Source organism: Ictalurus punctatus, chromosome 20 (assembly GCF_001660625.3).
Source record: "Ictalurus punctatus breed USDA103 chromosome 20, Coco_2.0, whole genome shotgun sequence".
Classification (NCBI taxonomy): domain Eukaryota; kingdom Metazoa; phylum Chordata; class Actinopteri; order Siluriformes; family Ictaluridae; genus Ictalurus; species Ictalurus punctatus.
Window position 1 is genome coordinate 8343563 of NC_030435.2, and position 23593 is coordinate 8367155.

At 40.6% G+C, this 23593-nt stretch overlaps 1 protein-coding gene across 2 annotated transcripts in view; it reads left to right on the forward strand.

Annotated features, from left to right (window-relative positions):
- adcy8 (adenylate cyclase 8 (brain)) overlaps window positions 1–23593 on the forward strand; it is an 87368-nt gene that overhangs the window by 19532 nt on the left and 44243 nt on the right. For both annotated transcript variants that reach the window (XM_017495071.3, XM_017495072.3), the window contains exons 2-5: window positions 3938–4087; window positions 6703–6833; window positions 11276–11387; window positions 17731–17858. In XM_017495071.3, the coding sequence (XP_017350560.1) occupies window positions 3938–4087; window positions 6703–6833; window positions 11276–11387; window positions 17731–17858 (521 nt within the window). The remainder of the gene's footprint in view (window positions 1–3937; window positions 4088–6702; window positions 6834–11275; window positions 11388–17730; window positions 17859–23593) is intronic.

Consider the following 23593-nt stretch of genomic DNA (forward strand, 5'->3'; position numbering starts at 1 on the left):
AAAGATAAATAAGAACAACTATATTTAAAATTTCATATTGTTGCTTTGAAAAGTTGTGTGACCAAACTGTGATTTATTAAGAACTTTAAAAAAAAATTATGAAGCAGACAGATGGATACAAATGTGTATTCCTGGTTTTATTAAAACAGGATATGGTCATAACACTAATCAAGACAGAGAGATGTGGCTTGGATATTAATAGACACATTTTCAGAGTTAGACTTTGCAAAGTAAAGAAATCGCATACTATGACAGCACCTACTGCATTTGATTCAGTACCTACTGCTTGGTCGTTGATACAGTATGTACTGATCAGTATAAGTGGTAAGCACGAATACAATCCAGACATACTATGTGGCACCGATTCTGACAGCTCTTCCATGCCAGTCCCATTGCATTATGGGATAGTGCAGTATCCACAGTGTCCAGTGGTCTTATGAATACTGATCATTCGGACATACTACTCCTTTGGCGTACTGCTTTTTGCATACTGTGCAGTAGGCAGTGTTGATTAAGTGAAAAAAAAAAGTAATCCACTACAGATTACTAATTACTACTTTAAAATTGCAATTTGATTACATTACTGATTACTGTGTGTAAAAAGTAATCATATTACTAATTACTTTACTTTCAAGTTACTTTCAAAACCTATAAAACCTACAAAAATACACTGCAAAAAAAGTTGGATTTATAATAAAACTTGACTCACTGTTTGTAGGACTACCAGACCGATAAAATAGCAAACTTTTCTAACTTGGCTAGGTTGATGTCAGTAGCCAAGGGGAGGCACAGCTAAGCTGTGTATGGGTTTAGCTGCTACAGTGCCATCTTTCCTTATGCTCTGTTCATATCATGTTCACATAAACCGGAACTCATATAGACATTTACACGCTTTGTTTTCCTGCTCAGCATAAGAGGATGTTAGTGTTTCAGTTTCACCCCCTTTAGTAGTTTAAAAAAAAAAATCAGCGTATATCAGTATTTCCTCACACTGACTGTGAGCTAGCTTTTGGCAGAATTGAGAGCTGTCAGCCGGTAAGACACGAGTATTTCCTGTAAACCCTGTCTGACTGGTCTTGCCTCCGTTCACGGAAGATATAAAATTACAACAGTGACAAACTGCCCAAGTGTATAATTATTTGGGGCTAAAGAACAAATCTTCAGGTCAACAGCCCTCAACGCCCAGGCCAGGTTACACCCCTGGCAAAACATGATTTCTTTTCAAAATGCATTTTACTTAATATTGTTTTCTTAACCATACATTTTATAATGCAATAACGTAATTTTATTGACATCAGTAACTGTAATCAAATAATTATACCAAACTCTGGTAGTAGGGATATTCAGACCCAGCCTGGGTCTGGGTTATTTAAAGTGCATAGTGTGATTGAAAGCAGGCAAGTGACATTAGTATTCAGAAGACTATGAATATGAATTTGACTGGAGATCATATGATGAAGCTGTGGGCAAACTGGGTCTTGTGTTCCAGGAATGACAGGCTTCAAAATGGAAACATGGAAGCTTTGGGATATACTGTATGTTAATAAGATAGACGTAGCTTCACTGGATTATTGTGAAATGGCTGATTTAACAGGGCATGAGTTTCATTCCATCCTTGAAAAGTCTCATATCCTTTGTCAACAGCCATACCCAGTCACCTAGTTCATAATTGGGAATTTAAAAGGAATATTAAATTCCTTTTAAAATGTTTAACTGTTGATGTGCCTACTCCCATGCTCCCTGTATCTTTTAAAAACAATTCTTCACAGCTGGTGTGTTTGTGAGTGTGACATTCTAGGGAAAGGAAGATGGTTTGTTGCCCAGTAAACAATGGAAAAGTATGAGCCAGGCAGTTGAATGACTCAGGGAGTTTGTTGCATATTCACCCCATGGGAGGAAACGTGACCGTTCCTCTGGGTAATTAATGCAGAATGTGAGAAGGATTCAACCAATTTCTTGATTGGCTCTCAACTTGCTCGTTAACTTGGGAATAATAACCAGACATTAAACTAACATGCCATTAGGTTCAGATTAAATTCCCTTCAAATTTGCAAGGTAAATTGTGGCCTTCAGTATAACACTGAAGTTCTGCGGTCTTGAATGCTGTATGTATAACAGGAAGTGGAATAAGCTGGAGGGACTAAGATGGTCTTTTTGCCTTGAGAGGAGGACAGAGCTGTGATAAAGTTCACAGCAATATGGAGCATGGGAATTGTGCTTGGTAAAATCAGATTGGTAAGATCAAGAGTTTGCCAGCTTGGAGAGTGCATGGAACCTTAGCTTGGACACACAGAGCATGGCCTTTGTATATCTTGTAGCATGGTTTCCAACCAAAATTTCCTCCCAAGGAGTTAATGGGTCTTTGTAACCCTTGGATGATCCGTGGCAATGGGGATGTAAGCCCAGGTTTAACAAAGCATAGCAAAGATTCGAAGGGACATAGCTCTGGCAGTAGCACTGTCTGGGTGATTTGGCAGTCAATATCCCTAGTTTTGTCAGTGATGATCCACAGTGGGGTAAATGCAAGAGACACTGTCTGCTTTGACATCTTTGGAACCTGGATAATGAGAGAGTTATGCTTGAGGGCCCATCAAGCTTGTCTTAGGGTGAGTAACTGTGTTTTAAGACATTAAGGTTCTTGTGGTTGGTGTAGAGAATGAAGAAGTGTTTGGCTCCCATTAACCAATTTCACAATTCTTCCAGTGCTAACTTTCCAACTCCTGACTCCCAATACACTGATTCAACGGAGCAGCTATTAAACAGCCATTCGTAAATTGAAGTGGGTGTGTTGAAGCAGGGAAAACAGTAAAATGCACAGGACAAGGGGGGAGCTTCAAGACCAGGTTTGGGAATCTATGATGTAGACTAGCAGAGATTTGCTATTGTTGTTTGCTGACTACAAGGCATTGAGCAAAGACAGCTAAGATTTTGCTACTGTGTCAATGTTTTTGGTGAAGAATTCTGCCATGAAGCAGAATTACAGAAGTAAGGGCAAGTTTTCTGGTTATATTCAAACCAATGTAGCATACAAACAAAAGTGCTTGGCAATACTCAGAAATGTGAAGCAGGCAAATGGTCACATAACAGAGGTTATTTAAATGGGTTGCAAAAATGTGCATGTAAAGTAATCAGAAGACGGGGATAGGAGCATGACAGAAGATCATGTGATGAGGTTGTGGGTTGAGGATTATTGGAAGAATTGATGATTGATCAATGGGAAGCATGCACTATATATCAGATACACTTAAAAAATGAAATCTGTCATAATTGAAGAATTTTGATTGATGCAATAGTAATGACATACACTTTAGACCATTTAGGTTACTTGTGTTATAAAGCATTCAGCAATAAAAGAACATCTGTCAAATCTAATTCAAAGGATCTGCAAACTACAGTAGTGTAATGAAGCAACAAAATTAAATACTTAATTAAGATATTTCTATCATTATACATTACACATAGGAATATGCAAACAGCTGTCCCTCTTTATCAAACACACACACACACTTGTCTTTGTCAAGGCCTTCCATTTACAGAATTATTAATGAAGTTAATTAAAACATTGCTCTTTTAAGGAGTTTTTTTTCTTTCTTTTTCTGTAATATTTTTTTTAATGCAGTTTACCATGTGGGCACCAGACAAGTGTCACCATAACTTCTCAACTGTCAGATATTTTGATCCTCATGACATTTAGTTATCAACACACTAAAATACACATCCATGCATATACTAACACACACAGGCACATGGATAATGCTAGCATGAGCAAAATGTATAGTGTATAAGGTACAAAATATGTATCTTTATCTCTCTCTCTCTCTCTCTCTCTCTCTCTCTCTCTCTCTCTCTCTCTCTCTCTCTCTCTCTCTCTCTCTCTCTCTCTCTCTCTCTCTCTCTCTCTCTCTCTCTCTCTCTCTCTCTCTCTCTCTCTCTGTAGCTCTGTGCCCAGGTGTTGTTGTTCCTGTGTATGAACACTGCGGGTGTGTTTATCAGTTACCTGGCAGACCGTGCTCAACGGCAGGCCTTTTTGGAAACACGCAGGTGCATTGAAGCTCGCCTCCGCCTGGAGACTGAGAATCAGAGACAGGTTTGTGTGACTGTGTGAGCCTGTGTGTTCATGGGTCTAAATAGATTGGAAAGCATCCTGACAGATAATTGTTCATGTGACCCCTAGACCAGAGAATCACTCTGTGTAATTGTCTATTTCTGACACAAAACAAGTAGGATTATCATACCAGCACACCCTTGGGGGAAAAAACACTGGGTATACGCACACACACGCACACACACACACACACACACACACACGCACACACACACAGTGTGGTTGCATCATGTGCCCCACTTGACTGGCAAATGGAACCCCCTTCAACAAATCACCTGAGAGCTCTCTGTAAGATAGAGGGAGGGGAAGAATGAATGAGAAAAAAGAGGGAAAAGGAGAGACATGGTGAGAGAAGGAAGGTAAATATTCCCTACGGAGTCTGAGTACCTTTTTCTTTTTGTCTGACTTTCTCATGAGTTTACTTCTCTCATCTTTAAATCAATTACCTTTTCTCCCCCTCCCATGGGCCATGGATTCCTAGAAGAAGGAGGATATAGCAAGATGCCTGTGTGTGTGTGTGTGTGTGTGTGTGTGTGTGTGTGTGTGTGTGTGTGTGTGTGTGTGTGTGTATGTGTGTGTCCTTTTGTTTGTGTGTTTAAGAGATGGGGTTGTGTTTGTGTTGTATGTATGTGTTCTCGGGAAAGAGAGCGGGACAGAGGAAGGAAATATTTCCCAAGCCAGTTTTTTTCAGAATTCACAAAATCTGTTCACTTGCAAGTACAGGTGGTGAATAAATCTAACTAGAAATGTTGTGCCATTCAAATGAAATGTTTCAACTGACTGCTGAAGCCATGGTGAGATACAAGATCTCACCGTTGAAAGGTGTCTATCAGGAGAGAGGTACAAAAGAATTTCCAAAATATTAGTTGAACCATGGAACACTGTGAAGAGTTAAAAATCAGTCCCTCGCAATTTTGTGATTGCAGAAATGAAAGTAGAAAAGCAGAAAAGTGGTAAAGCAGAAAATCAAGCAAACTCCACAATATTGACAGGGACTTGCAATTTTTGAAAAGTATCACAGATTTTCTGCAGATTTCGGCCAAGACGCATCATGTGACGTCGTCACAATGCTCATTCAGCCAAAGCCCTCTTTGATTCATATGCGCCAAACATGAGTACAGTTAAAAAGGTCTCATTTACCAACAAACATCCCTGTGCAGAACAATTCCTTGCAATTGCAATTTTGCCAATTCAAGTAGTTTTTTTGCAAAAAAAAAGCACAAAAATATTGCGTCTCAAATTTAAGAAAAAAAGCCACATCGAAATCAAGCATTTTTGGCTGCAACGATTACAAAAAAAATGAACGGACTGAAAATGGGGCACCACAAAGACATTACTAAGAACAAGATGTCCCTCCAAAACTGATGAAAGGACAACATGAAAACTTATCAGGGAGCCAAGAGATGTATCACAGCAATTTATCTTTCATATTTTTCACGTCTGGGATAGGGTGGCTAGATGGAAGCTTTATGGAAGCTTTATGGAAGTGTTATGGTCTGGTGACACAGTAGACTTTTTTGGGGGGTATAATTCTTAAAAATATGTTTGGTGCAAAAATGAGACAGCTTATAACCAAAGAACATACCCATAGTGAAGCATGGTGGTGGTAGCATCATGCTTTTTGAATAGTGCTATCTCTTCAGCTGGGGCTGGTGCTCTAGTCAAGATAGAGAGAATTGTCTATAACGCCAAATACCTATTTATTTTCGCACAAAATCTGCAGGCCTCTGTTAGATAGCTGAAGATAAAAAAAAATCTCACTGAAGCATGATAACCACCCAAAGCACAAATACAAGTCAACATAGGAATTGCCAGTCAGAGCCCGAATTTATGGAAAACCCAGGGAATGACTTGAATGGAATGACGCAGCTGTGCACAAGAGCTCTCCTTGCAGTTTGATAGATCTGATGTAGACTTTTATATCCACTGTATTAAACATGTATATGAGTCCATCATGTATATATGAGTTTAATCATATTGACCCTTATTCATCAAATTTGAATACACAAATTTCAACATTTTCACTGAATCAATTCAATTTGATCTTCATTATATCTGTAGGTGAATGATAATCTAAATTTGAGCATACCATTTTAACAACCCAAAAAATCTCAATTATAGCAAGAATAATAAGTAGACTAGTGCAAGTACTAACCAAAATAATAGACATTAATTTTGATAATGACAATTGCACATGCAGGAACCTAAAACTAAGATGTAGGTTATGGGGCAACATATAAATTGTGAATGTGAATCAGAATGCTCAGACACTAATATTTTTCAGATCATTAGTCCTTCAGTTGAGTAATAGGCACATTTGTATAATGTATAAGAGGGTGTGGCACATGCATATGACAGATAAATAAGGGATTAGAGTGCAGGAGCCTGTGTCCACATTGTTGAGTCTGATTAATCATTTGTGCTCAAATCATTGCTCGTCTGATGTCACTTCATGAATCAGTGTTGCAGATCTATTCGTATATCATTTTGTGTGCCCAAATTTATGCATATTTTTGTGCAACTTGAATAAAGGCTATTATGTGTATGTGAATAATGATAGCTACTGAACTTGATTACTCATTTTTCCCCTGTACCAGGAGCGTCTGGTGTTGTCAGTGTTGCCACGGTTCGTGGTTCTGGAGATGATTAATGACATGAGTAACGTGGAAGATGAGAATCTGCAGCATCAATTTCACCGCATCTACATTCACCGCTATGAGAACGTCAGGTAATTCCAACAGGCCACCATGTCAGCTCAAACAGCAGATCCTGCTTGATTGCTCTAGTCTTTCCTGTGTTCTTACACACACACCTTCACTAAACCCTGCACAGAACTCAATGCATATTACACACGTGTGTGATGAGCATTACAACTCATTATATTAATTCGATCCTTTTGGACAACAATTCCAATCTTGAAAGGACACTTTAGCGGTCCTTTATTAGACAAAATATACACCTCTTAACAGCAGCAGAAAGGGAAGCACTATATAAATAACTAAACCAAAGCAGGAGCCAAAACGTCTATTAAACAGAACCAGGAAGTAAACAAACACAGCAAATCTGAAAGGATGCTACCAACAGAAACTGCAAGAAAAACAGGATAGGTGGAAATAAAAAGAGCTTAGCTGAGCAACAGATGACTAGAAATACAATCAAAGAACAACCAGTGATGATTGGTAAGGTAAGGCAAGATTAGAACATATATGGAAAATGTCTGGGTTACGCATGAAACCCTGTTCCCTGAGACAGGAACGAGATGTTGCGTAAGCTAAACGCTCAAGCGCACTCACACGTGACCGGTATCTGAAGCATGTGTAACATCATGCCTATTTATAGGCCTGCTGTGATCAGGTGACGTGGCAATTAAGCACGTCTCGTGATATATAAACGACACCTGTGAACCACACCATAAGCCTCTATTATCTGAAGGGAAGATGCAATTCACATGCATGCCCCAGTATGACAAAGCTATGCAACATCTCATTCCCTTCTCAGGGAACAGGGTTACATGCGTAACCCAGACATTCCCTTTCAAAGGGAACTCCACATTGCGTTAGCTGAATGCTGGTGGGAATAAGAATACCTACTCTGTCATACTGAGGGTACGGCCTGTTCAAAAAGATCTGAGCCCGAGGGTCACTGCAAGACACTCGAGCCCGGGACAGAATGTATATCCAGGCTGTAAAATAGAATGTGTGCGGTGTAGACCACCCCACCACAGCACACACGTACTCTAAGGATACCCCTTTGGACAAAGCCTTCAAGACGGTGACCCCTCCCCCCCAGGGAATGAGCCCTTATGCCCAGAGGCGTAGCGAGAACGTGCGCCTCATAAGCGATAGAGATTACTTATACTATCCAATTAGAGATGTGCTGCTTTCACACAGCATCACCTCTACTGTCGTTGCCAAAGCCAACCAGCAGCTGCTCTGACATACGCTCTCAGAGGCCGACTCTAAAGGTTTGAATGCGGTACCTGACAGACCTTCCAGGACCACAGAAAGGTCCCAGGAAGGTATGCATGGTCTGCAGATGTACCTCAGCAGCCTGACACCATGCATAAACCTCAAAGTTAGAGGATGTTGCCCCACAGAGGCTCCATCAATAGGGGTGTGGCTGGCGAAAATGGCGGCCACATAGATCCTGATTGTAGGAGGAGCCAACCCCGTTGAGAAACATCCTTGTAAAAACTCTAGGACTGTAGTTCTTGAGCAGTCCGCTGGGTCACACCAAGAGACAAAAAGCTGCCACTTGAGCGCATACAATTTCATTGTGGATGGCATTCTACATGGTCTCTACCAACTCAGTTGTGAGACCAGAATCTATGAGCTGGTGCCCCTCAGGGGCCAGACCCACAGTTTCCACAGTTCTGGCCAAGGGTAATAAAACAGCCCTTCGGTTGAGACAGTAGATCCCTGTGGATGGAAATCTCTGAAGGAGTGCCGTCTAGCAGGGATATTGTCTCTGAGAACCATTTTCTAGCTGGCCAATAAGGTGCTACTAGTAGCAGACGTAGACAGTCTTGGTGAACTCTCGTTAGAATTTGTGGGAGCAGAGCTATCGGGGGAAAAGCATATAGATGTGACCTCAGCCACATGTGCACCATGGCATCCAGCCCTAATGGGAGGAGTGAGGGTGAACCACAGTGGGCAGTGTGTTGTCTCCTCGGAGGTGAACACATCCACTTCCGCTTGGCCAAACCTCCGCCATATGGACTCCACCACTTGTGGATGGAGTCACCAGTCCCTGGGCCTCAGCCCCTGCCTCAACAGGATGTCTGCCCCGACATTCCAGATGCCCAGAGTGTACATTGCACTCACTCACAAAAAGTTTCTCTCTGCCCAGAGAAGAATTAGTTGCGCCTGCCTGAACAGGGGGCACGAACATAATCCTCCCTGGTGGACGATATATGAGACCACTGCTGTATTGTCTGTCAACACATGGTGACCTCTCAATTGAGGAAGAAAGAATTTCAGTGTTAGAAATATGGCCCGCATTTCTAGGCAATTTATATGCCACTCCAGATGAGGGCAGCTCCAGAGACCATGAGCTGGACAGCCATCTAAGACCATGCCCCAGCCCGTGAGGGAGGTGTCTCTCATTATTGTCTTGTGTTAAGGCGACACCCCTAGAGTGTGACCCAGGGCTAGAAACCAGGGACACTTCCAAAGTCTCAGAGCACGTAGGCAAAGCCGTGTGACACTGATTACCCTCAGAGGTTTCATCCTCAGACGAAACCCACAACTTTTCAGCCACCGCTGAAATGGTCTCCTGTGCAATAGGCCCAATGTTATGACATTGGCTGCTGCTGCCATAAGCTCCAACAGTCTCTTGTAGAGACTAGAGGGGATGCCAAGATCCAGCTTTATCTTGCTCAATGTTGTTAGGATTGACCCTATGCATGTTGGGGATAGAAATGCCCTCATCGTTGTAGAATCCTAATAACCCCTAGAAAAGTTGTTTGTGCTAGAATTAACCAGTCGTCCAGGTAGTTTAGTACACGGATGCCCTGGAGTCACAATGGAGCCAGAATGACATCCATGCACTTTGTGAAGGTGCGATGGGATAAAGCTAGCTTGAAGGGAAGAACCCGATATTGGTATGAGTTGCCTCCAAACACGCACCTCAGGAACTTCCTGTGACTGGGCGAGTCACATGTGGAAATATGCACCTTTTAGATCTATCATCACAAACCAGACCTCAAACTGAATCTGTGGAACGATAAGTTCCACAAAGTCCCCTGGCTGTCTGCGAGGGGAAGCGAGCTGCCGTACTTGCCTTCTGTGCCTCCCTCGCACTAGCGCTGGCCCGGGCTCCACTTGTGGATGCCCGGGTGAACTCGACACAACAGGGAAGGAACTGGCTGAATGCCGCCATTTGCCGAACTCACGCAGCAGGTCTGCTTGGTAGGCCTGCAACACTGCCATTGTCTGCAGTGACCCACAAGCAAGACCCACTCCTGCATAAGCCTTGCCCACCAACGCCACAGTGGCCTTACATGGCTTGAATGGCAAAGCCAGCCCCCATAAATTACCTGCCGCCAATGAAGAGAGGTAGCTCGCAAGCACCTTCTCCACCTTCAGCATAGATAAATAGCCATGCCGTTCATTCCCCACAGTGGCTGAATAATCCAACATTGTGGGGTTATAAATACAGCTTATGCATGGTTTTCCCCCAGAAGCGTGATATGTTCTCATGCACTTCTGGAAAAAAGGGGAGTTTTCTGCAGTGTGAGGAATTTATTTTCACTGGAGAGAAAAAAGATCAACCAGCCTGAGTAATCACTTCAAGCAGCTCTTTATATGCTGCTCTCAATTTTTAGCACACCCTTCTGGCTCCTTGGCGTCAGAGCGGAATTATTATTATTATTTTACTTTTTCATTATTATTTTAGTTTTTTTGAAAAGATAGAGAGGAAATGAAGAGTCTTTTTGCAAGTGTTACACAAACAACTGACATGCAATCTCGCTGAAGATAATAAGGCTGATGGCACGGTTCACAGGTGTCGTTTATATATCACGCGACACGCTTAATTGCCACGACACCTGATCATGGCAGGCCTATAAATAGGCATGATGTTACACAAGCTTCAGATACCGGTCATGCGTGAGGATGCTTTCTTTTCATTTTCAGAATTGTGCTTTTTTAGTGTGTAATAATAGTCAAAGTAACTTTTTCCTCATGCTTATGAATACATTTGCCTGATTCATATAAATATAAAAATATACATTTAACATATACAATTGTAAGATTTTAATAATAATAATAATAATAATAATAATAATAATAATAATAATAATAATAATAATTTTCAATACAAAACTTGTATTTTTGTTTTTTACTTTGATGGCAGAAATCCTGTTGATGTTGCCGTGAGAAATGGTACTGCTTGTCAGCTGAGATCATACTTGAATTTGAACAGTGAGAGAGTGAGGTGTGTCAGGGAATTATTGAATAAAGCATGATCAGTTACATTACAGTCGGGAGTATAGAAGATGACAAAGAGGCTGAAAGTTTTAGAACAAATCAATTATTGTCAGATTGCCAGTGTATAGAACTACCAATTACACCTTTAGTAAAATAATTGAGTACTGAGTACAGAATTGTTCAGGTGCATAAAACAGGCTAATCTGTGTGTTTATATGTGTGTGATGCCTGTCTCCCACAGTATACTTTTTGCTGATGTGAAGGGTTTTACAAACCTGTCCACCACCCTCTCAGCTCAAGAGCTCGTCCGAATGCTCAACGAGCTCTTTGCCCGCTTTGATCGTCTCGCACATGTGAGTAACCAAAACACACACACACACACACACACACACACATACACACACACACATACACACACACACATACACACACACACATATACACACACACACACGCACACACACACACACACACACACACACACACACACATTCTAACTGTAGCAGGCTGTCTCATATGTATGTATTTAGTTTAGTGATAAATAAAGGGATGAATGGTTGGTGGTGACTACATTTTTCCCAGAAAAATACTCCTATTGCATTAGAAACATAAATATAATTGTTGTTTAATGTTGCAAGTGCATTTACCAATGGCTGTGACCAAATTTGGAATAAACATTTATCAACTTTGCACAGAACTGTGTGTTTTTTATAGCTACTACATACAGTATACTGTAATCCTGATAGTATTTCCATTTTTTACTAAATGTACCTGTAATCTGATTACTTTTTTTGGTGTAGCTGTAATGAATTACAGTTATCAGTTTTTTGTATCCTGATTACAGAATTCCATTACATATATTCCGTTACTTCCCAAGCCTGCCAATATCACACGACATTACCATATCCATATTCAAGGAGGATGGGTGGAAATGCCAGCTCGTACTTTTTTCATTTCAAGCCAAATAAATTAATCTTTTGACATAACACAATATAGACAGCTGCTTGATTGAGCAATCTCCTGGTGCATGCACAAATAAATTTTGCGCAAAGTTAATTTGGTAGAAATTTGCACAAATTGTTATCTGAAATGCTTTCGTTGTCCTCTTTTTCAGACCTTAAAAAAGCGTTCGGCTAGGATTTTTAAATTTGAGAAAATGTCCGGAATTTGGATTTAGTTTCATTATGATGTGCTTGTGGTCTAATACTAAATCATGTGTGTGCATGTTTGCATTGCTTTAACCCCTCTCTGTAATTCCCGCCTTCTTGCACAGCAAATGGTCGAAAGCAAATATTGCAAATTTCTGCCTCTAAACCATTAGACTACTCTCAGCGTACCCACGAAGTTGATGTGCTGTTGTGTACAGTATCAAACAGTTGCTTGACAATACCAGCAAATAACTGATGTCTTGAGTCAAAACAATGTACACTTTATTTTATGTCATGAACATTCAGAAGAATGTAGGAAAAAAGAATGTCAAACGTGGGCAGAGTGAAACCAATTTTATTTATATATATATTTATGTGATGCTAATAGTGTGTCTTTTTCAGTGTATTAAAGTCTGCATTCATAGTAACATTGTTTTGAATGCTATTAAGACATCCCCCATAAAAAAGGTGTCCCCTTTTTAGAAAACCAAAATATGGTCATCCTAGCTTTTCTTTCTTTCTTTCTTTCTTTCTTTCTTTCTTTCTTTCTTTCTTTCTTTATTTATTTATTTATTTATTTATTTATTTTATTAAAACAAATCCAAACATTGAACATGTTTTTTAGCTCTAAAATAAGCTCCAAATAAAAACATTTTAGATCATATTGCTTTTCTCTTGACTTTATTTACATTTGTGTACTTGAAGAAATCCAAAAATAATCAGATTACATTACTTTCATATTGTGATACTTGGATTGCATTAATGATTACATTTTTATTAATTAATTTGTAACTGTGATGGAATACATTTTGAAGTAACCCTCCTAACCCTGGATACTGGTAAGAGTATATCAGGTACAGCGGTGTTGCTGGACACATTGTATACTTACTGGCTGCTCTAATGGACGCTATTACTATTACTCTATTGGTTTTATGGTCCACCTTGTTGGTGCATAGTTATAGACTCCTAATATTTTTCATACACAGTTTGTATTTGAATCACTTTCTGACCCCTGGGCTTCTGCTGGCTAGATACTTGGTTTGGTAGACTATTTTCGACACAGCAAAGACACTGGAAAAGAAGAATGTTCTCCCATTCAAATAATATCTAGTCAGTAGTACTCCTACAATGGATGGAGGTAAAGGTGGGTGACTAATTGTGTATAGCAGTGGATGGGCTATAGCAATTATATACTTCAAAGGTACACTTGTATTACTGATAAAATAGCCAATATGTGTAAGTACACGGTTTTTGTGATTGGAGGCATACTCATGTTCACTTATGCATAATCCAGTTATGCAGGTGTCGTGCATATTACTGATAAGATGCCTCTACTATTGGTGTGTTTGTGTGTGTCATTGTCTATGTAAAGCTATGCAAATATGTGTGTATGCAAATATGCAAATATACAATATGTATGTGTATGTCTATGTGTCCAGGTATTGGTGTCATTTCATTAATATGTATCAGTATTTCCATCTTTCTGCTTTTCAAATCAAATCATAATGTTGATTTTTCAGATTTTTCTTGAGTACAGGTGTCCATGGGGTTTTTCAATATTGTCTCGACCACTTACTTTAAAGACAAAGACCAGCACATGCCTGTAAGCCCCAAAATGTTGTGGGATAGAAAATGTGGACTGAAGAAGGAGATGTTACTTATGTTAATCCTTTTTTTGTTTGCTTTTTTTTAGTGTCAAAAGAAATATGTGACATAAAAATATGACAATTTAAAAATAAACAAATAAAATGAAAGACTGATATGATAATATATGAGAATGTGTATATGAGATGATCACAAGCATTCAAATAAACATATAATAGTAATCTAGTACTGTCAGTATATTTCTGCATGAATAGTGGTAGTTGTAATTATCACATTAAACACTATAACAATATGGCTTCCATTATTTAGCAGTTAAAATAGCACTTAATACAGCAGATACTATTGTTTTGAACTTGAAGTAAAGTGAAGTAAAGTTTGAAGCTTAGACCATGTTATCTGCTGTTATTTTAATATTTAATATCTCATGGCAACAGTTAAGTGTGCACAAGTCAGTGTGACACAATATATTAAATCAGTGTCATGAAATGTGTATTGCATTTGAGGAATGTATACTATTTTATCATGCTTTCAGTTGGCTATTTTGAATTGTCATATTTGATGTATCTATGGTTTAAAGTCAACCATATATTCAGGAAAACCCCCGCAGCACAGGGAGAACACGCAAACTCCACACACACACACACAACCCAAGCAGGAATCAAACCCCAGACCTTGGAGGTGCGAGGCGAACGTACTAACCACTAAGCCACCAACATCGACACATGTCCTCTTCCAGGGTGATTCATAACATTTCCAATTGACTGGCACTTCTTAATTATTGCCCTGATGGTGGAAATGGGCATTTTCAATGCTTGTGCTATTTTCTTATAGTCACTTCCCATTTTGTGAAGCTCAACAACCTTTTGCCGCACATCACAGCTATATTCCTTGGTCTTACCCATAGTTATGAATGACTAAGGGAATTTGGCATACGTGTTACCTCATTTTTATACCCCTGTGAAACAGGAAGTCATGGTTGAACAATTTCCTGTTCCTAGTCCCCCAGGTGTACTAAAATAATGTAAAATATTGGAATATACTACAAATATATTTTTCTCATATGAATTCATAGGGGGGCAATAAGTGTTGCACACCTATAGTTAACAAAGATTTTTTTTTTTTGATAAACCTGTGTTTTGTTTGCAATTGTTTGATATGAGAACAGAGTATTTTCATGAATTTTCTGAACAAAAAATCAAAAGGTTAAACAATAAAGACAATTTTTCGCAGCCTTCCTTGATCATATTTATCAAGGGTGCCAATATTAGTTGAGGGCACTGTATGTATCTAATATTGCCATTGAATGGCATTCTGTGCATTTCAGTCTGACATTGTGGTTAGAACAAACTGTCTGGACAGTGGTGCTGGACTTATCGCTTAAACACTGTTTCTCATTATGTTGCAAGAAAAATCGACTTTAATTCAGGGTCAGCATCACAAATAACTGAGACAAATGTCTGTTGTTTTTTTTTTTGGCAAACTGCACCCTGAGGTCTTAATACCAATTTGCACAGCCCCCTCACTACCTGTATGTAACTCAACTCTGAATATGGCCCGATAAAAATTAGCACCTTTCTGTTTCTGCACAAACCTGTGAGGACAGATTCAGAGATGGAGTCAGTAATTCAATCAGCAGCTGCAGCACTCACATGAGCCTGAAATAAGCTTCATTTGATATTTATGGTAGTGTTCAAGTGTCAAAGCAGAGCTTCAATATTGCAGCCAGCAATGTCTGGCTAAACTATACTCAGAAAGTGAATTTCAAAACTAGATATGAGTGTTTGTGAAAAGAAAAAAGAAACCTGTCAGTCAAACATATGACACCTGTATGACTGTGGATTCATAGAAAATGCTACAGCATCTTATTATTATTATTATTATTATTATTATTATTATTGTTGTTGTTGTTGTTGTTGTTGTTGTTATTGTTATTATTATTATTATTATTGTTGTTGTTGTTGTTGTTGCTGTTGTTGTTATTTTTATTATTATTATTTTATAGAAAGGGTTTTGATTTAACCCAAATTTACTTATTACCTGAAAATGTGAAATCATCTAGAGCAGTATAATGTCCTAAAACAATATCAACTTTAGCATCGTAGTGGGCAGATACAGATACATTGTTTCAGAAATTAAAACAAAATCTAAGATAAAAACAAAGGCAGTCTGAGTAATCATGAAATGCAGTTTTTAAATGATAATGTTTTTTATTGAGGCAAAAAAGTTATCCAATACCAACTGGGCCTGTGTGTGTATTTGCCCCCATAGTTACTAATTTGCCAAATCTATGAAACTAAACAGTTTCATAGATATTCATAATGGGGTTCAGCTGGACTAGATGCAACCAGGCCTGATTACTGCAAACTCTGTTCAATCAAATCAACTTTTTCAACAGCATGAAGATGGTTAAAAGGTCTTACCCAGTAACACACTATGCTAAAATTTAAAGAAACTCCAGAAATGATGTGGAAGAAGGTGATTTAAATACATCAGTCTGAGAAGGGTTACAAAGATATTTCAAAGGCTCTGGGACTCCAAAGAACCACAGATAGAGCTATTATCTCCAAATGGAAAAACTCTGCACTGTAGTGAACCTTCCCAGAAATGGCTGACCTATCAAAATTCCTCCAAGAGTACAGCAACTACTCATCCAGCAAGTCACAAAAGACCCAAGGACAACATCAAAGGACCTACAGGCCTCTCTTGCATCAATACAGGTCACTGTTCATGACTTCACTATCAGAAAGACAAAGGGCAAAAATGGCATCCATGGAAGAGTGGCAAGGAGAAAACCATTGCTAACCCAGAAAAACATTCAGGTTCATCTGAATGTTGCCAAAACACACCTTGATGATCCTCAAACCTTTTGGGAGAATGGTCTGTGGACTGATGAGTCGAAAGTGGAGCCGATTGGAAGACAGGGTCTCTGTTACCTCTGGCATAAACCAATCACAGAATTCCACAAAAAGAACATCATACCTACAGTCAAGCATGGTGGTGGAAGTGTGATGGTGTGAGGATGCGTTGCTGCTTCAGGGCCTGGGTAACTTGCAATAATTGAGGGAAACAGGAATTCTGCTCTCTACCAGAAAATCCTAAAGGAGAATGTCCTTTTATTAATTGAAAGCTAGTTTATAACTAATGAAAGCTAGTTGATAACAATATTTCCTTTGAACGGGTCATTCTGTTACAGTTCTTCTGGAGGCTTTAATTGCCCCAGGCAATTGACTCCTTCCATTTTTGGAGATAAAACCTGACAGCCTATAATCTTAATTTTTTTTTTTTTTTTTTGTCTAAATAGTAGGCTAGCATGTGATATTTAACATCATTTACTAAATATATTATGTACCATTTAATTATTATTTTTAATTAATTATTTTTTTATTGACCCAATAATGCAGCAGACATCAAATATTTAAATAAATAAAAAAAATAGGGTGGCATTTGTACTGTAGCATTATTGTGATTAAACCTTTCTTTTAACCCTTGAATTCTCCAATCGAGAATTGAGCTCAGTCTGCTCTTGTACTATATCATTTAGTGCTAGCAGCTGAAGCATGCAATTATGACTCATAGCATGGCTAATTGTGGCAGTGTGTAGTGTTTAGCAATGATGAGCAGCGCTAACTGGTCTTTTGTTTCGGCACAGTTGTTTACAGAATCGTGAGAGCATGTAAATACTGCAGCAAGCATGAGTAATAGATATCAGTGCAACTAAGTGAGATTATCATTAATGCTCCGTCTGTGCCTGTCAAAAATGCTAGCGTATTCTTACAAATTTGTTGCGAGGCTCACATCTCTCAGTAAATAGAGGGAGACTGCCAGTTTGTGCAAAATTTTAGTAAAAAGAATTCCCAGCATAAATCTGAATTTCATCACTCTCAATTGCCACTGGGCTAAAATTAAATACATTTCTTGATTTCTCTTTCTACCTCTCTTTTAGGAGCACCACTGTTTGAGGATAAAGATTCTTGGAGATTGTTATTACTGTGTCTCAGGCCTTCCTGAACCCAGACCAGATCATGCCCACTGCTGTGTAGAAATGGGTCTCAGCATGATCAAAACTATCAGGTAATGCTCCTAGATGGCGTGTATATTTGGCCCACATGTGACTGTTATCTGGTACTTTTGGAGAAAGTACACTATATGGCAAAAAATAAGTGGACACCTGACTGTTAGCCATTCCCCAAACTGTTGCCACAGTGTTTGATGCACACAATTGTCAAAAGATTTCCCTTCACTGACAATTGCCCCTATGCACAGAGTGATCATAGTTTGCCAAAGTTAGAGTGAAACTTGAGTGGCCTGCACAGAGCCCTCACCTAAACCCCACTGAGCATCTTTGGGATGAATTAGAACTCTAGCTGCACACAAAGCCTCCTCACCTGACCTCAGTATTGACCTCACTAAAGTTCTTGTGGCTGAATGAGCACAAATCCCCACAGCCACACAAAATGTAGTGGAAAACCTTCTCAGAAGAGTGGAGGTTATAGCAGCAAATGGGAACTAAATCTGGAATGGGATGTTCAAAAAGCACATGAGTGTAATTGGTCAGGTATCCACGAACTTTTGGCCAAATGTGAAAGTTTTGCCACACTTGCAGAATTGGTGAGAATTTCTCTTTTGGATCAGTGCTGGTGTTGAGGTGTATGGTCCAAATAAAAACACACAGGTATGGGGTTGGCCACATGTGGTGTGAATATGGCACACTTTTGAAAGTGTTTATGTGTAGGCTTTATTTGGCTTAAAGCTGGAAAGGCACATGTAGTCTGGAGCTGAGCATGAATCATGCAGCAGTTCATTACTTAGCCTAGCCCACTCTAACTGGGGCGGTGGGTAGGTGTCCATTTCTGTTGTCTGTTAACAATGTCCCTTATTTCTCAGATGTATAATCAGTGACTTCATTTTAGCTTCATTTAACTATATGTCAGTGGTTAAGGGGTATGTTGTGGGAATTGTTTTCTAAAAGTTAAAGTGGTGGCTATGGCTCAGTTGGTAGAGTGGGTTGTCCACAAATCGTAGGGTTGGCGTAGGCCAACATGACTCCACATGCCAAAATGTCCTTGGGCAAGACATTGAACCCTAAGTTGCTCCTGATGGCAAACTAGTGCCTTGCATGGCAGCTCTGCTACTGTGTGAATGGGTGAATGAGACACAGTGTAAAGTGCTTTGGATAAAAGTGCTATATAAGTGTGTCATTTACCATTTAAAGTCAAGGAGAAAAAAAACCTTCACTCATCTCATTGCCCCTGGAGGAGACAGACGAGAATGGACTAATTTTTATATTGCCAGAGAGGGCATAATGTCGATAAGGAGAGGTAAGAATATTGGTTATTACTACATATTGTTGTTATTATTATTATTATTGTTGTTGTTGTTGTTGTTGTTAATTTTATAGTTCTGGTGCTATATATTATTTTATATCTAAAATGAGGAACTGCATGATGATGATGATGATGATGATGATGATGATGAAGGAAGAACAACAAGATAAGAAGAGTGGCCTGCCATTATACTCAATTGGTTAAATCTGTATTGCAAGTACAGTGTGTGTGTTGAATTACAGTATATTAAAATGGAAATTTTTCAAGATTGTTCACAGATATTACAATAAACACATAATTTGTACTTTTCCCTCCAAAATGATTGGAATGGCAAGGCCAATTCAATTTTTTTTTTTTTTTTTTTTTTGGCTGTAGACTGAAAATATTTGGGTTTGAGATCCAAAGATGAATATGAGAAGAGAGTTTAGAATTTCAGCTTTTATTTCCTTACATTAATATGTAAATGAGTTAAAGGACATACAACATAGTACATTTTTTAACAGACCTCCCACTTTGTAGGAAAGCAAAACTATTGGAACATGGGACTGACAGGTGTTTCTTGTTACCCAGGTGTGTCCTGTTAGATTGATTGTTTAAACAACAAATAGCTCTGAACATATACTATTGGTTTTAGCCTTCATTTCACCTGTGAAGACTGCATTTGTTGTTTAAAAGGATAAGCCAACATAAAGATCAGAGACCTGTCTATGGAAGAAAATAAGCCATTTTGGAGCTGAGAAACGTGGGAAAATCAAACAGAGGCATTGCACAAACATTGGGCATAGAAAATATAACAAATTGGAATGTCCCAAAAAAGAATGAAACCACTGGTGTACGGAGCTACAGACACCGAATGGAAGGCCAAGGAAAACAACAACAGCTGATGACAGAAGCATTGTGAGAGCTATGAAGAAAAACCCCAAAACAACCATCTGTGTTATGTAACCCAGTTCCCTGAGAAGGGAACAAGACGTTGTGTGAGCTTTACACTGAGGGATGTGCCCTCACATTGGACTGGTATCTGAAGCTTGTGTAACTTCATGCCAATTTATAGGCCTGCTGTGATCAGGTGACATGGCAATTAACCACGTCGCGTGATATAATAAATGGCACCTGTGAACCGCGCCATCAGCCTCTATTATCTGAAGTGAAGACGCAATTCACAGGCATGCCCCAGTATGACAAAGCTACACAACGTCTCGTTCCCTTCTCAGGGAACAGAGTTACATGAGTAACCCAGACATCCCCGTTCAATGGGAATGAGATCATGCGTGAGCTTTACACTGTGGGAACAAGAATACCCACTTCGTAATACTGAGGGCATGGCCTGTTCAAAAGGTCCGAGCCCAAGGGTTACTGCAAGACACTTGAGCCCGGGGTGGTATGTATATCCAGGTTGTAATATCAAATGAATGTGTACGGCATAGAACACCCCACCACAGCAGATACTTCCTGTAAGGGTACCCCTTCGGACAAAGCCTTCGAGGAGGCAACCCCCCTAGTGGAATGAGCCCTTATGCCCAGATTCGTAGCGAGACCGCGCACCTCATAAGTGATAGAGATTGCTTCCACTATCCAATTAGAGATGCGCTGCTTTCACACAGCATCACCCCTACTGTCACAGCCAAAGCAGACCAGCAGCTGCTCCGACTTATGCCACTGGCCGGAGCGGTGGATGTAAGTATGGAGAGCCCTTACTGGACACATTAGGTGCAATTTCTCTTATTCCAGTGTGAGGAACGGAGGAGGGCAGAAAGCCTACAACACTATTGGCTGGGCAGCAGATGGTGGCACTTTAGGAATATAATCCGGCCTAGGATATAGGAAGACCTTGGTTGATCCAGGGGCAAAGTCAAAGCAGGAAAGGGCAATAGAGAGAGCTTGTAGATCTTCTCCTCACTTGAGGGATGTCAGGGCCAGCAGAAGAGCTACCTTTAGAATCAGAAGCTTCTCAGAGGGACTCTAAGGGCTCAAATCGGGCACCAGACAGACCTTCCAGGACCACAGAAAGGTCCCAGGAAGGTATGCATTGTCTGCAGATGGGCCCCACCCACCTGTTACCACAAATAAACCTCGAAGTTAAAGGATGTTGCATCACAGAGGCTCCCTCAATAGGGGCATGGCTGGCCGAAATGGCGACCATGTAGCCCCTGATTGTGGAAGGAGCCAACCCTGCTGAGAAACATCATTGTAAGAACTCCAGGAATGTAGCTGTTGTGTAGTTAACTGGGTCTTGCTGATGTTCCTCACAACAGAAGACAAAAAGTCACCACTTGAGCGCATACAATTTCCTCATGGATGGTCTCTATCATTCAATATGGTCTTGTGAGACCAGAATCTATGAGCTGGTGCACCTCAGGGCCCAGACCCACAGTTTCCATAGTTCCGGCCAAGGGTGATAGATAAGGGTGATAAATCAGCCCTCCGGATTGAGACAGTAGATCCCTGTGGACAGGAATCTCCCAAGGAGGGTCATCTAACCGGGATATTATCCCTGAGAACCTTATCCGAGCTGGCCAATAAGGTGCTACTAGCAGCAGACGTAGATGGTCTTGGCGAACTCTCCCTAGAACTTGGGAAAGCATACAGATGTGACCTCGTCCACATGTGCACCATGGCATCCAGTCCTAATGGTGCGGGAGGAGGGAAAACCACAGCAGGCAGTGTGTTGTCTCCTCAGAGGCAAACACATCCACTTCCCCTTGGCCGAACCTCTTCCATACAGACTCCACCACTTGGGCCCCCGGGACTCAGCCCCTGTCTCAACAGGATGTCTGCTCCCACATTCCAGTTGCCTGGAATTTACATTGCACTCACTTACAAGAAGTTTCCCTCTGCCCAGAGAAGAATTGGTTGCACCTGCCTGAACAGGGGGCGTGAATGTAACCCTCTCTGGTGGTTGATATATAAGACCACCGCTGTGTTGTCTGTTACAACTAACACATGGTGCCCTCTTAATTGAGGAAGAAAGAATTTCAGTGCTAGAAATAAGGCTTGCATTACTAGGTGATTTATATGCCAATCCAGATGAGGGCCGCTCCAAAGACTGCGAGCTGGACAGCCATCTAAACCCACACCCCAGCCTGTGAGGGAGGTGTCTGTCATTGTCACCTTGTGATAAGGAGATGCCCCTAGAGTGTGACCCAAAGTTAGAAACCAGGGACAAATTCTCAGAGCATGTAGGCATGCAGTGTGACACTGATTACTCTCAGAGGTTTCATCCTCGGAACTTTTCAGCCCTCTACTGATATGGTCTCATGTGCAATAGGCCCAAAGGTGTGACATTGGGTGCTGCTGCTATAAGCCCCAACAGTCTCTCATAAAGACTGGAGAGGATGCCCAGATCCAGCTTTAGTTTGCTCAATTTTGACAGGATTGACCCTGTGCATGTTGGGGATAGAAACACTCTTATTGTAGTAGAATCCCACATAACTCCTAGAAAAGTTGTCCTCTGCACTGGAGAAAGCATACTTTTCTTGCGGTTCAACCTGAGCCTCAAGCTCTTTATGTTTGCAAGAACAACATCTCAGTGTTGAATCGCTAGTTCCCTGGATCATGCTAGAATTAACCAGTCATCCAGGTTGTTTAGTACACGGATGCCCTGGAGACACAAGGGAGCCAGAACGGGATACGCACACTTTGTGAAGGTACGAGGGAATAAAGCTAGCCTGATGGTAAGAACCCAATATTGGTACACGTTGCCTCCAAACATGAACCTCAGGAACTTCCTGTGACAGGGTGATATTTCTGTGGAAATATGCGTCTTTTAGATCTAAAAGAATTTTACCAGTCCTCGAACTGAATCTGTGGAACAGTAGGTTTGAGCGTCAGCATCTTGAACCTGTTTGTCTGAACAGTACAGTTCAGAGGTTCAGATGATGCAGATCTAAAATTGGCTGCATGCTCCCATCTTTTTTGCAGGCCAAGAAATTGAGGTTGTAAAAACCTCCCTCCTTCAGGGAATGGGATACATGTTCTATGGCCACTTTGTCCAAGAGGGATAGACTTCCTGTTCTAACATCGGGCTCTGCTCTGTGCTGACTACTGTGGTGAGCACACCTCTGAACCAGGGGGTTCAAGCTCTGCACTGGACCCAGTAACCCTTTTTTTACGGTAGACAGAACCCATGGAGATACATTTGGCAGTAGTTTCCATTCTTTTAATCTTTTAGTGATGTTAACTTTTCCACATTCTATTGGAGGGAAAGCATCAAATTTCCGTTGCCCTGTGACAGCTCGCTGACCAGAGAACACTGAAAACGTGGGACAGCCTTGGCTAGGGGAGACTCTAAAGTAGTACTGGGGGCTAACTGCTCTAACAACCTCATGTCCCCTAATACATCCCTCCGTGGCCCCTCAGGACCACTCCTACTTTGTCTGCTTGGCCTTTATGACCATTCTCAGATCAGGCCTATTAGCAGGCTGAAACTATGGCTGCCCAGTTCCCCTGGCTCTCTGCCTTCTGTGCCTCCTGCACACTAGA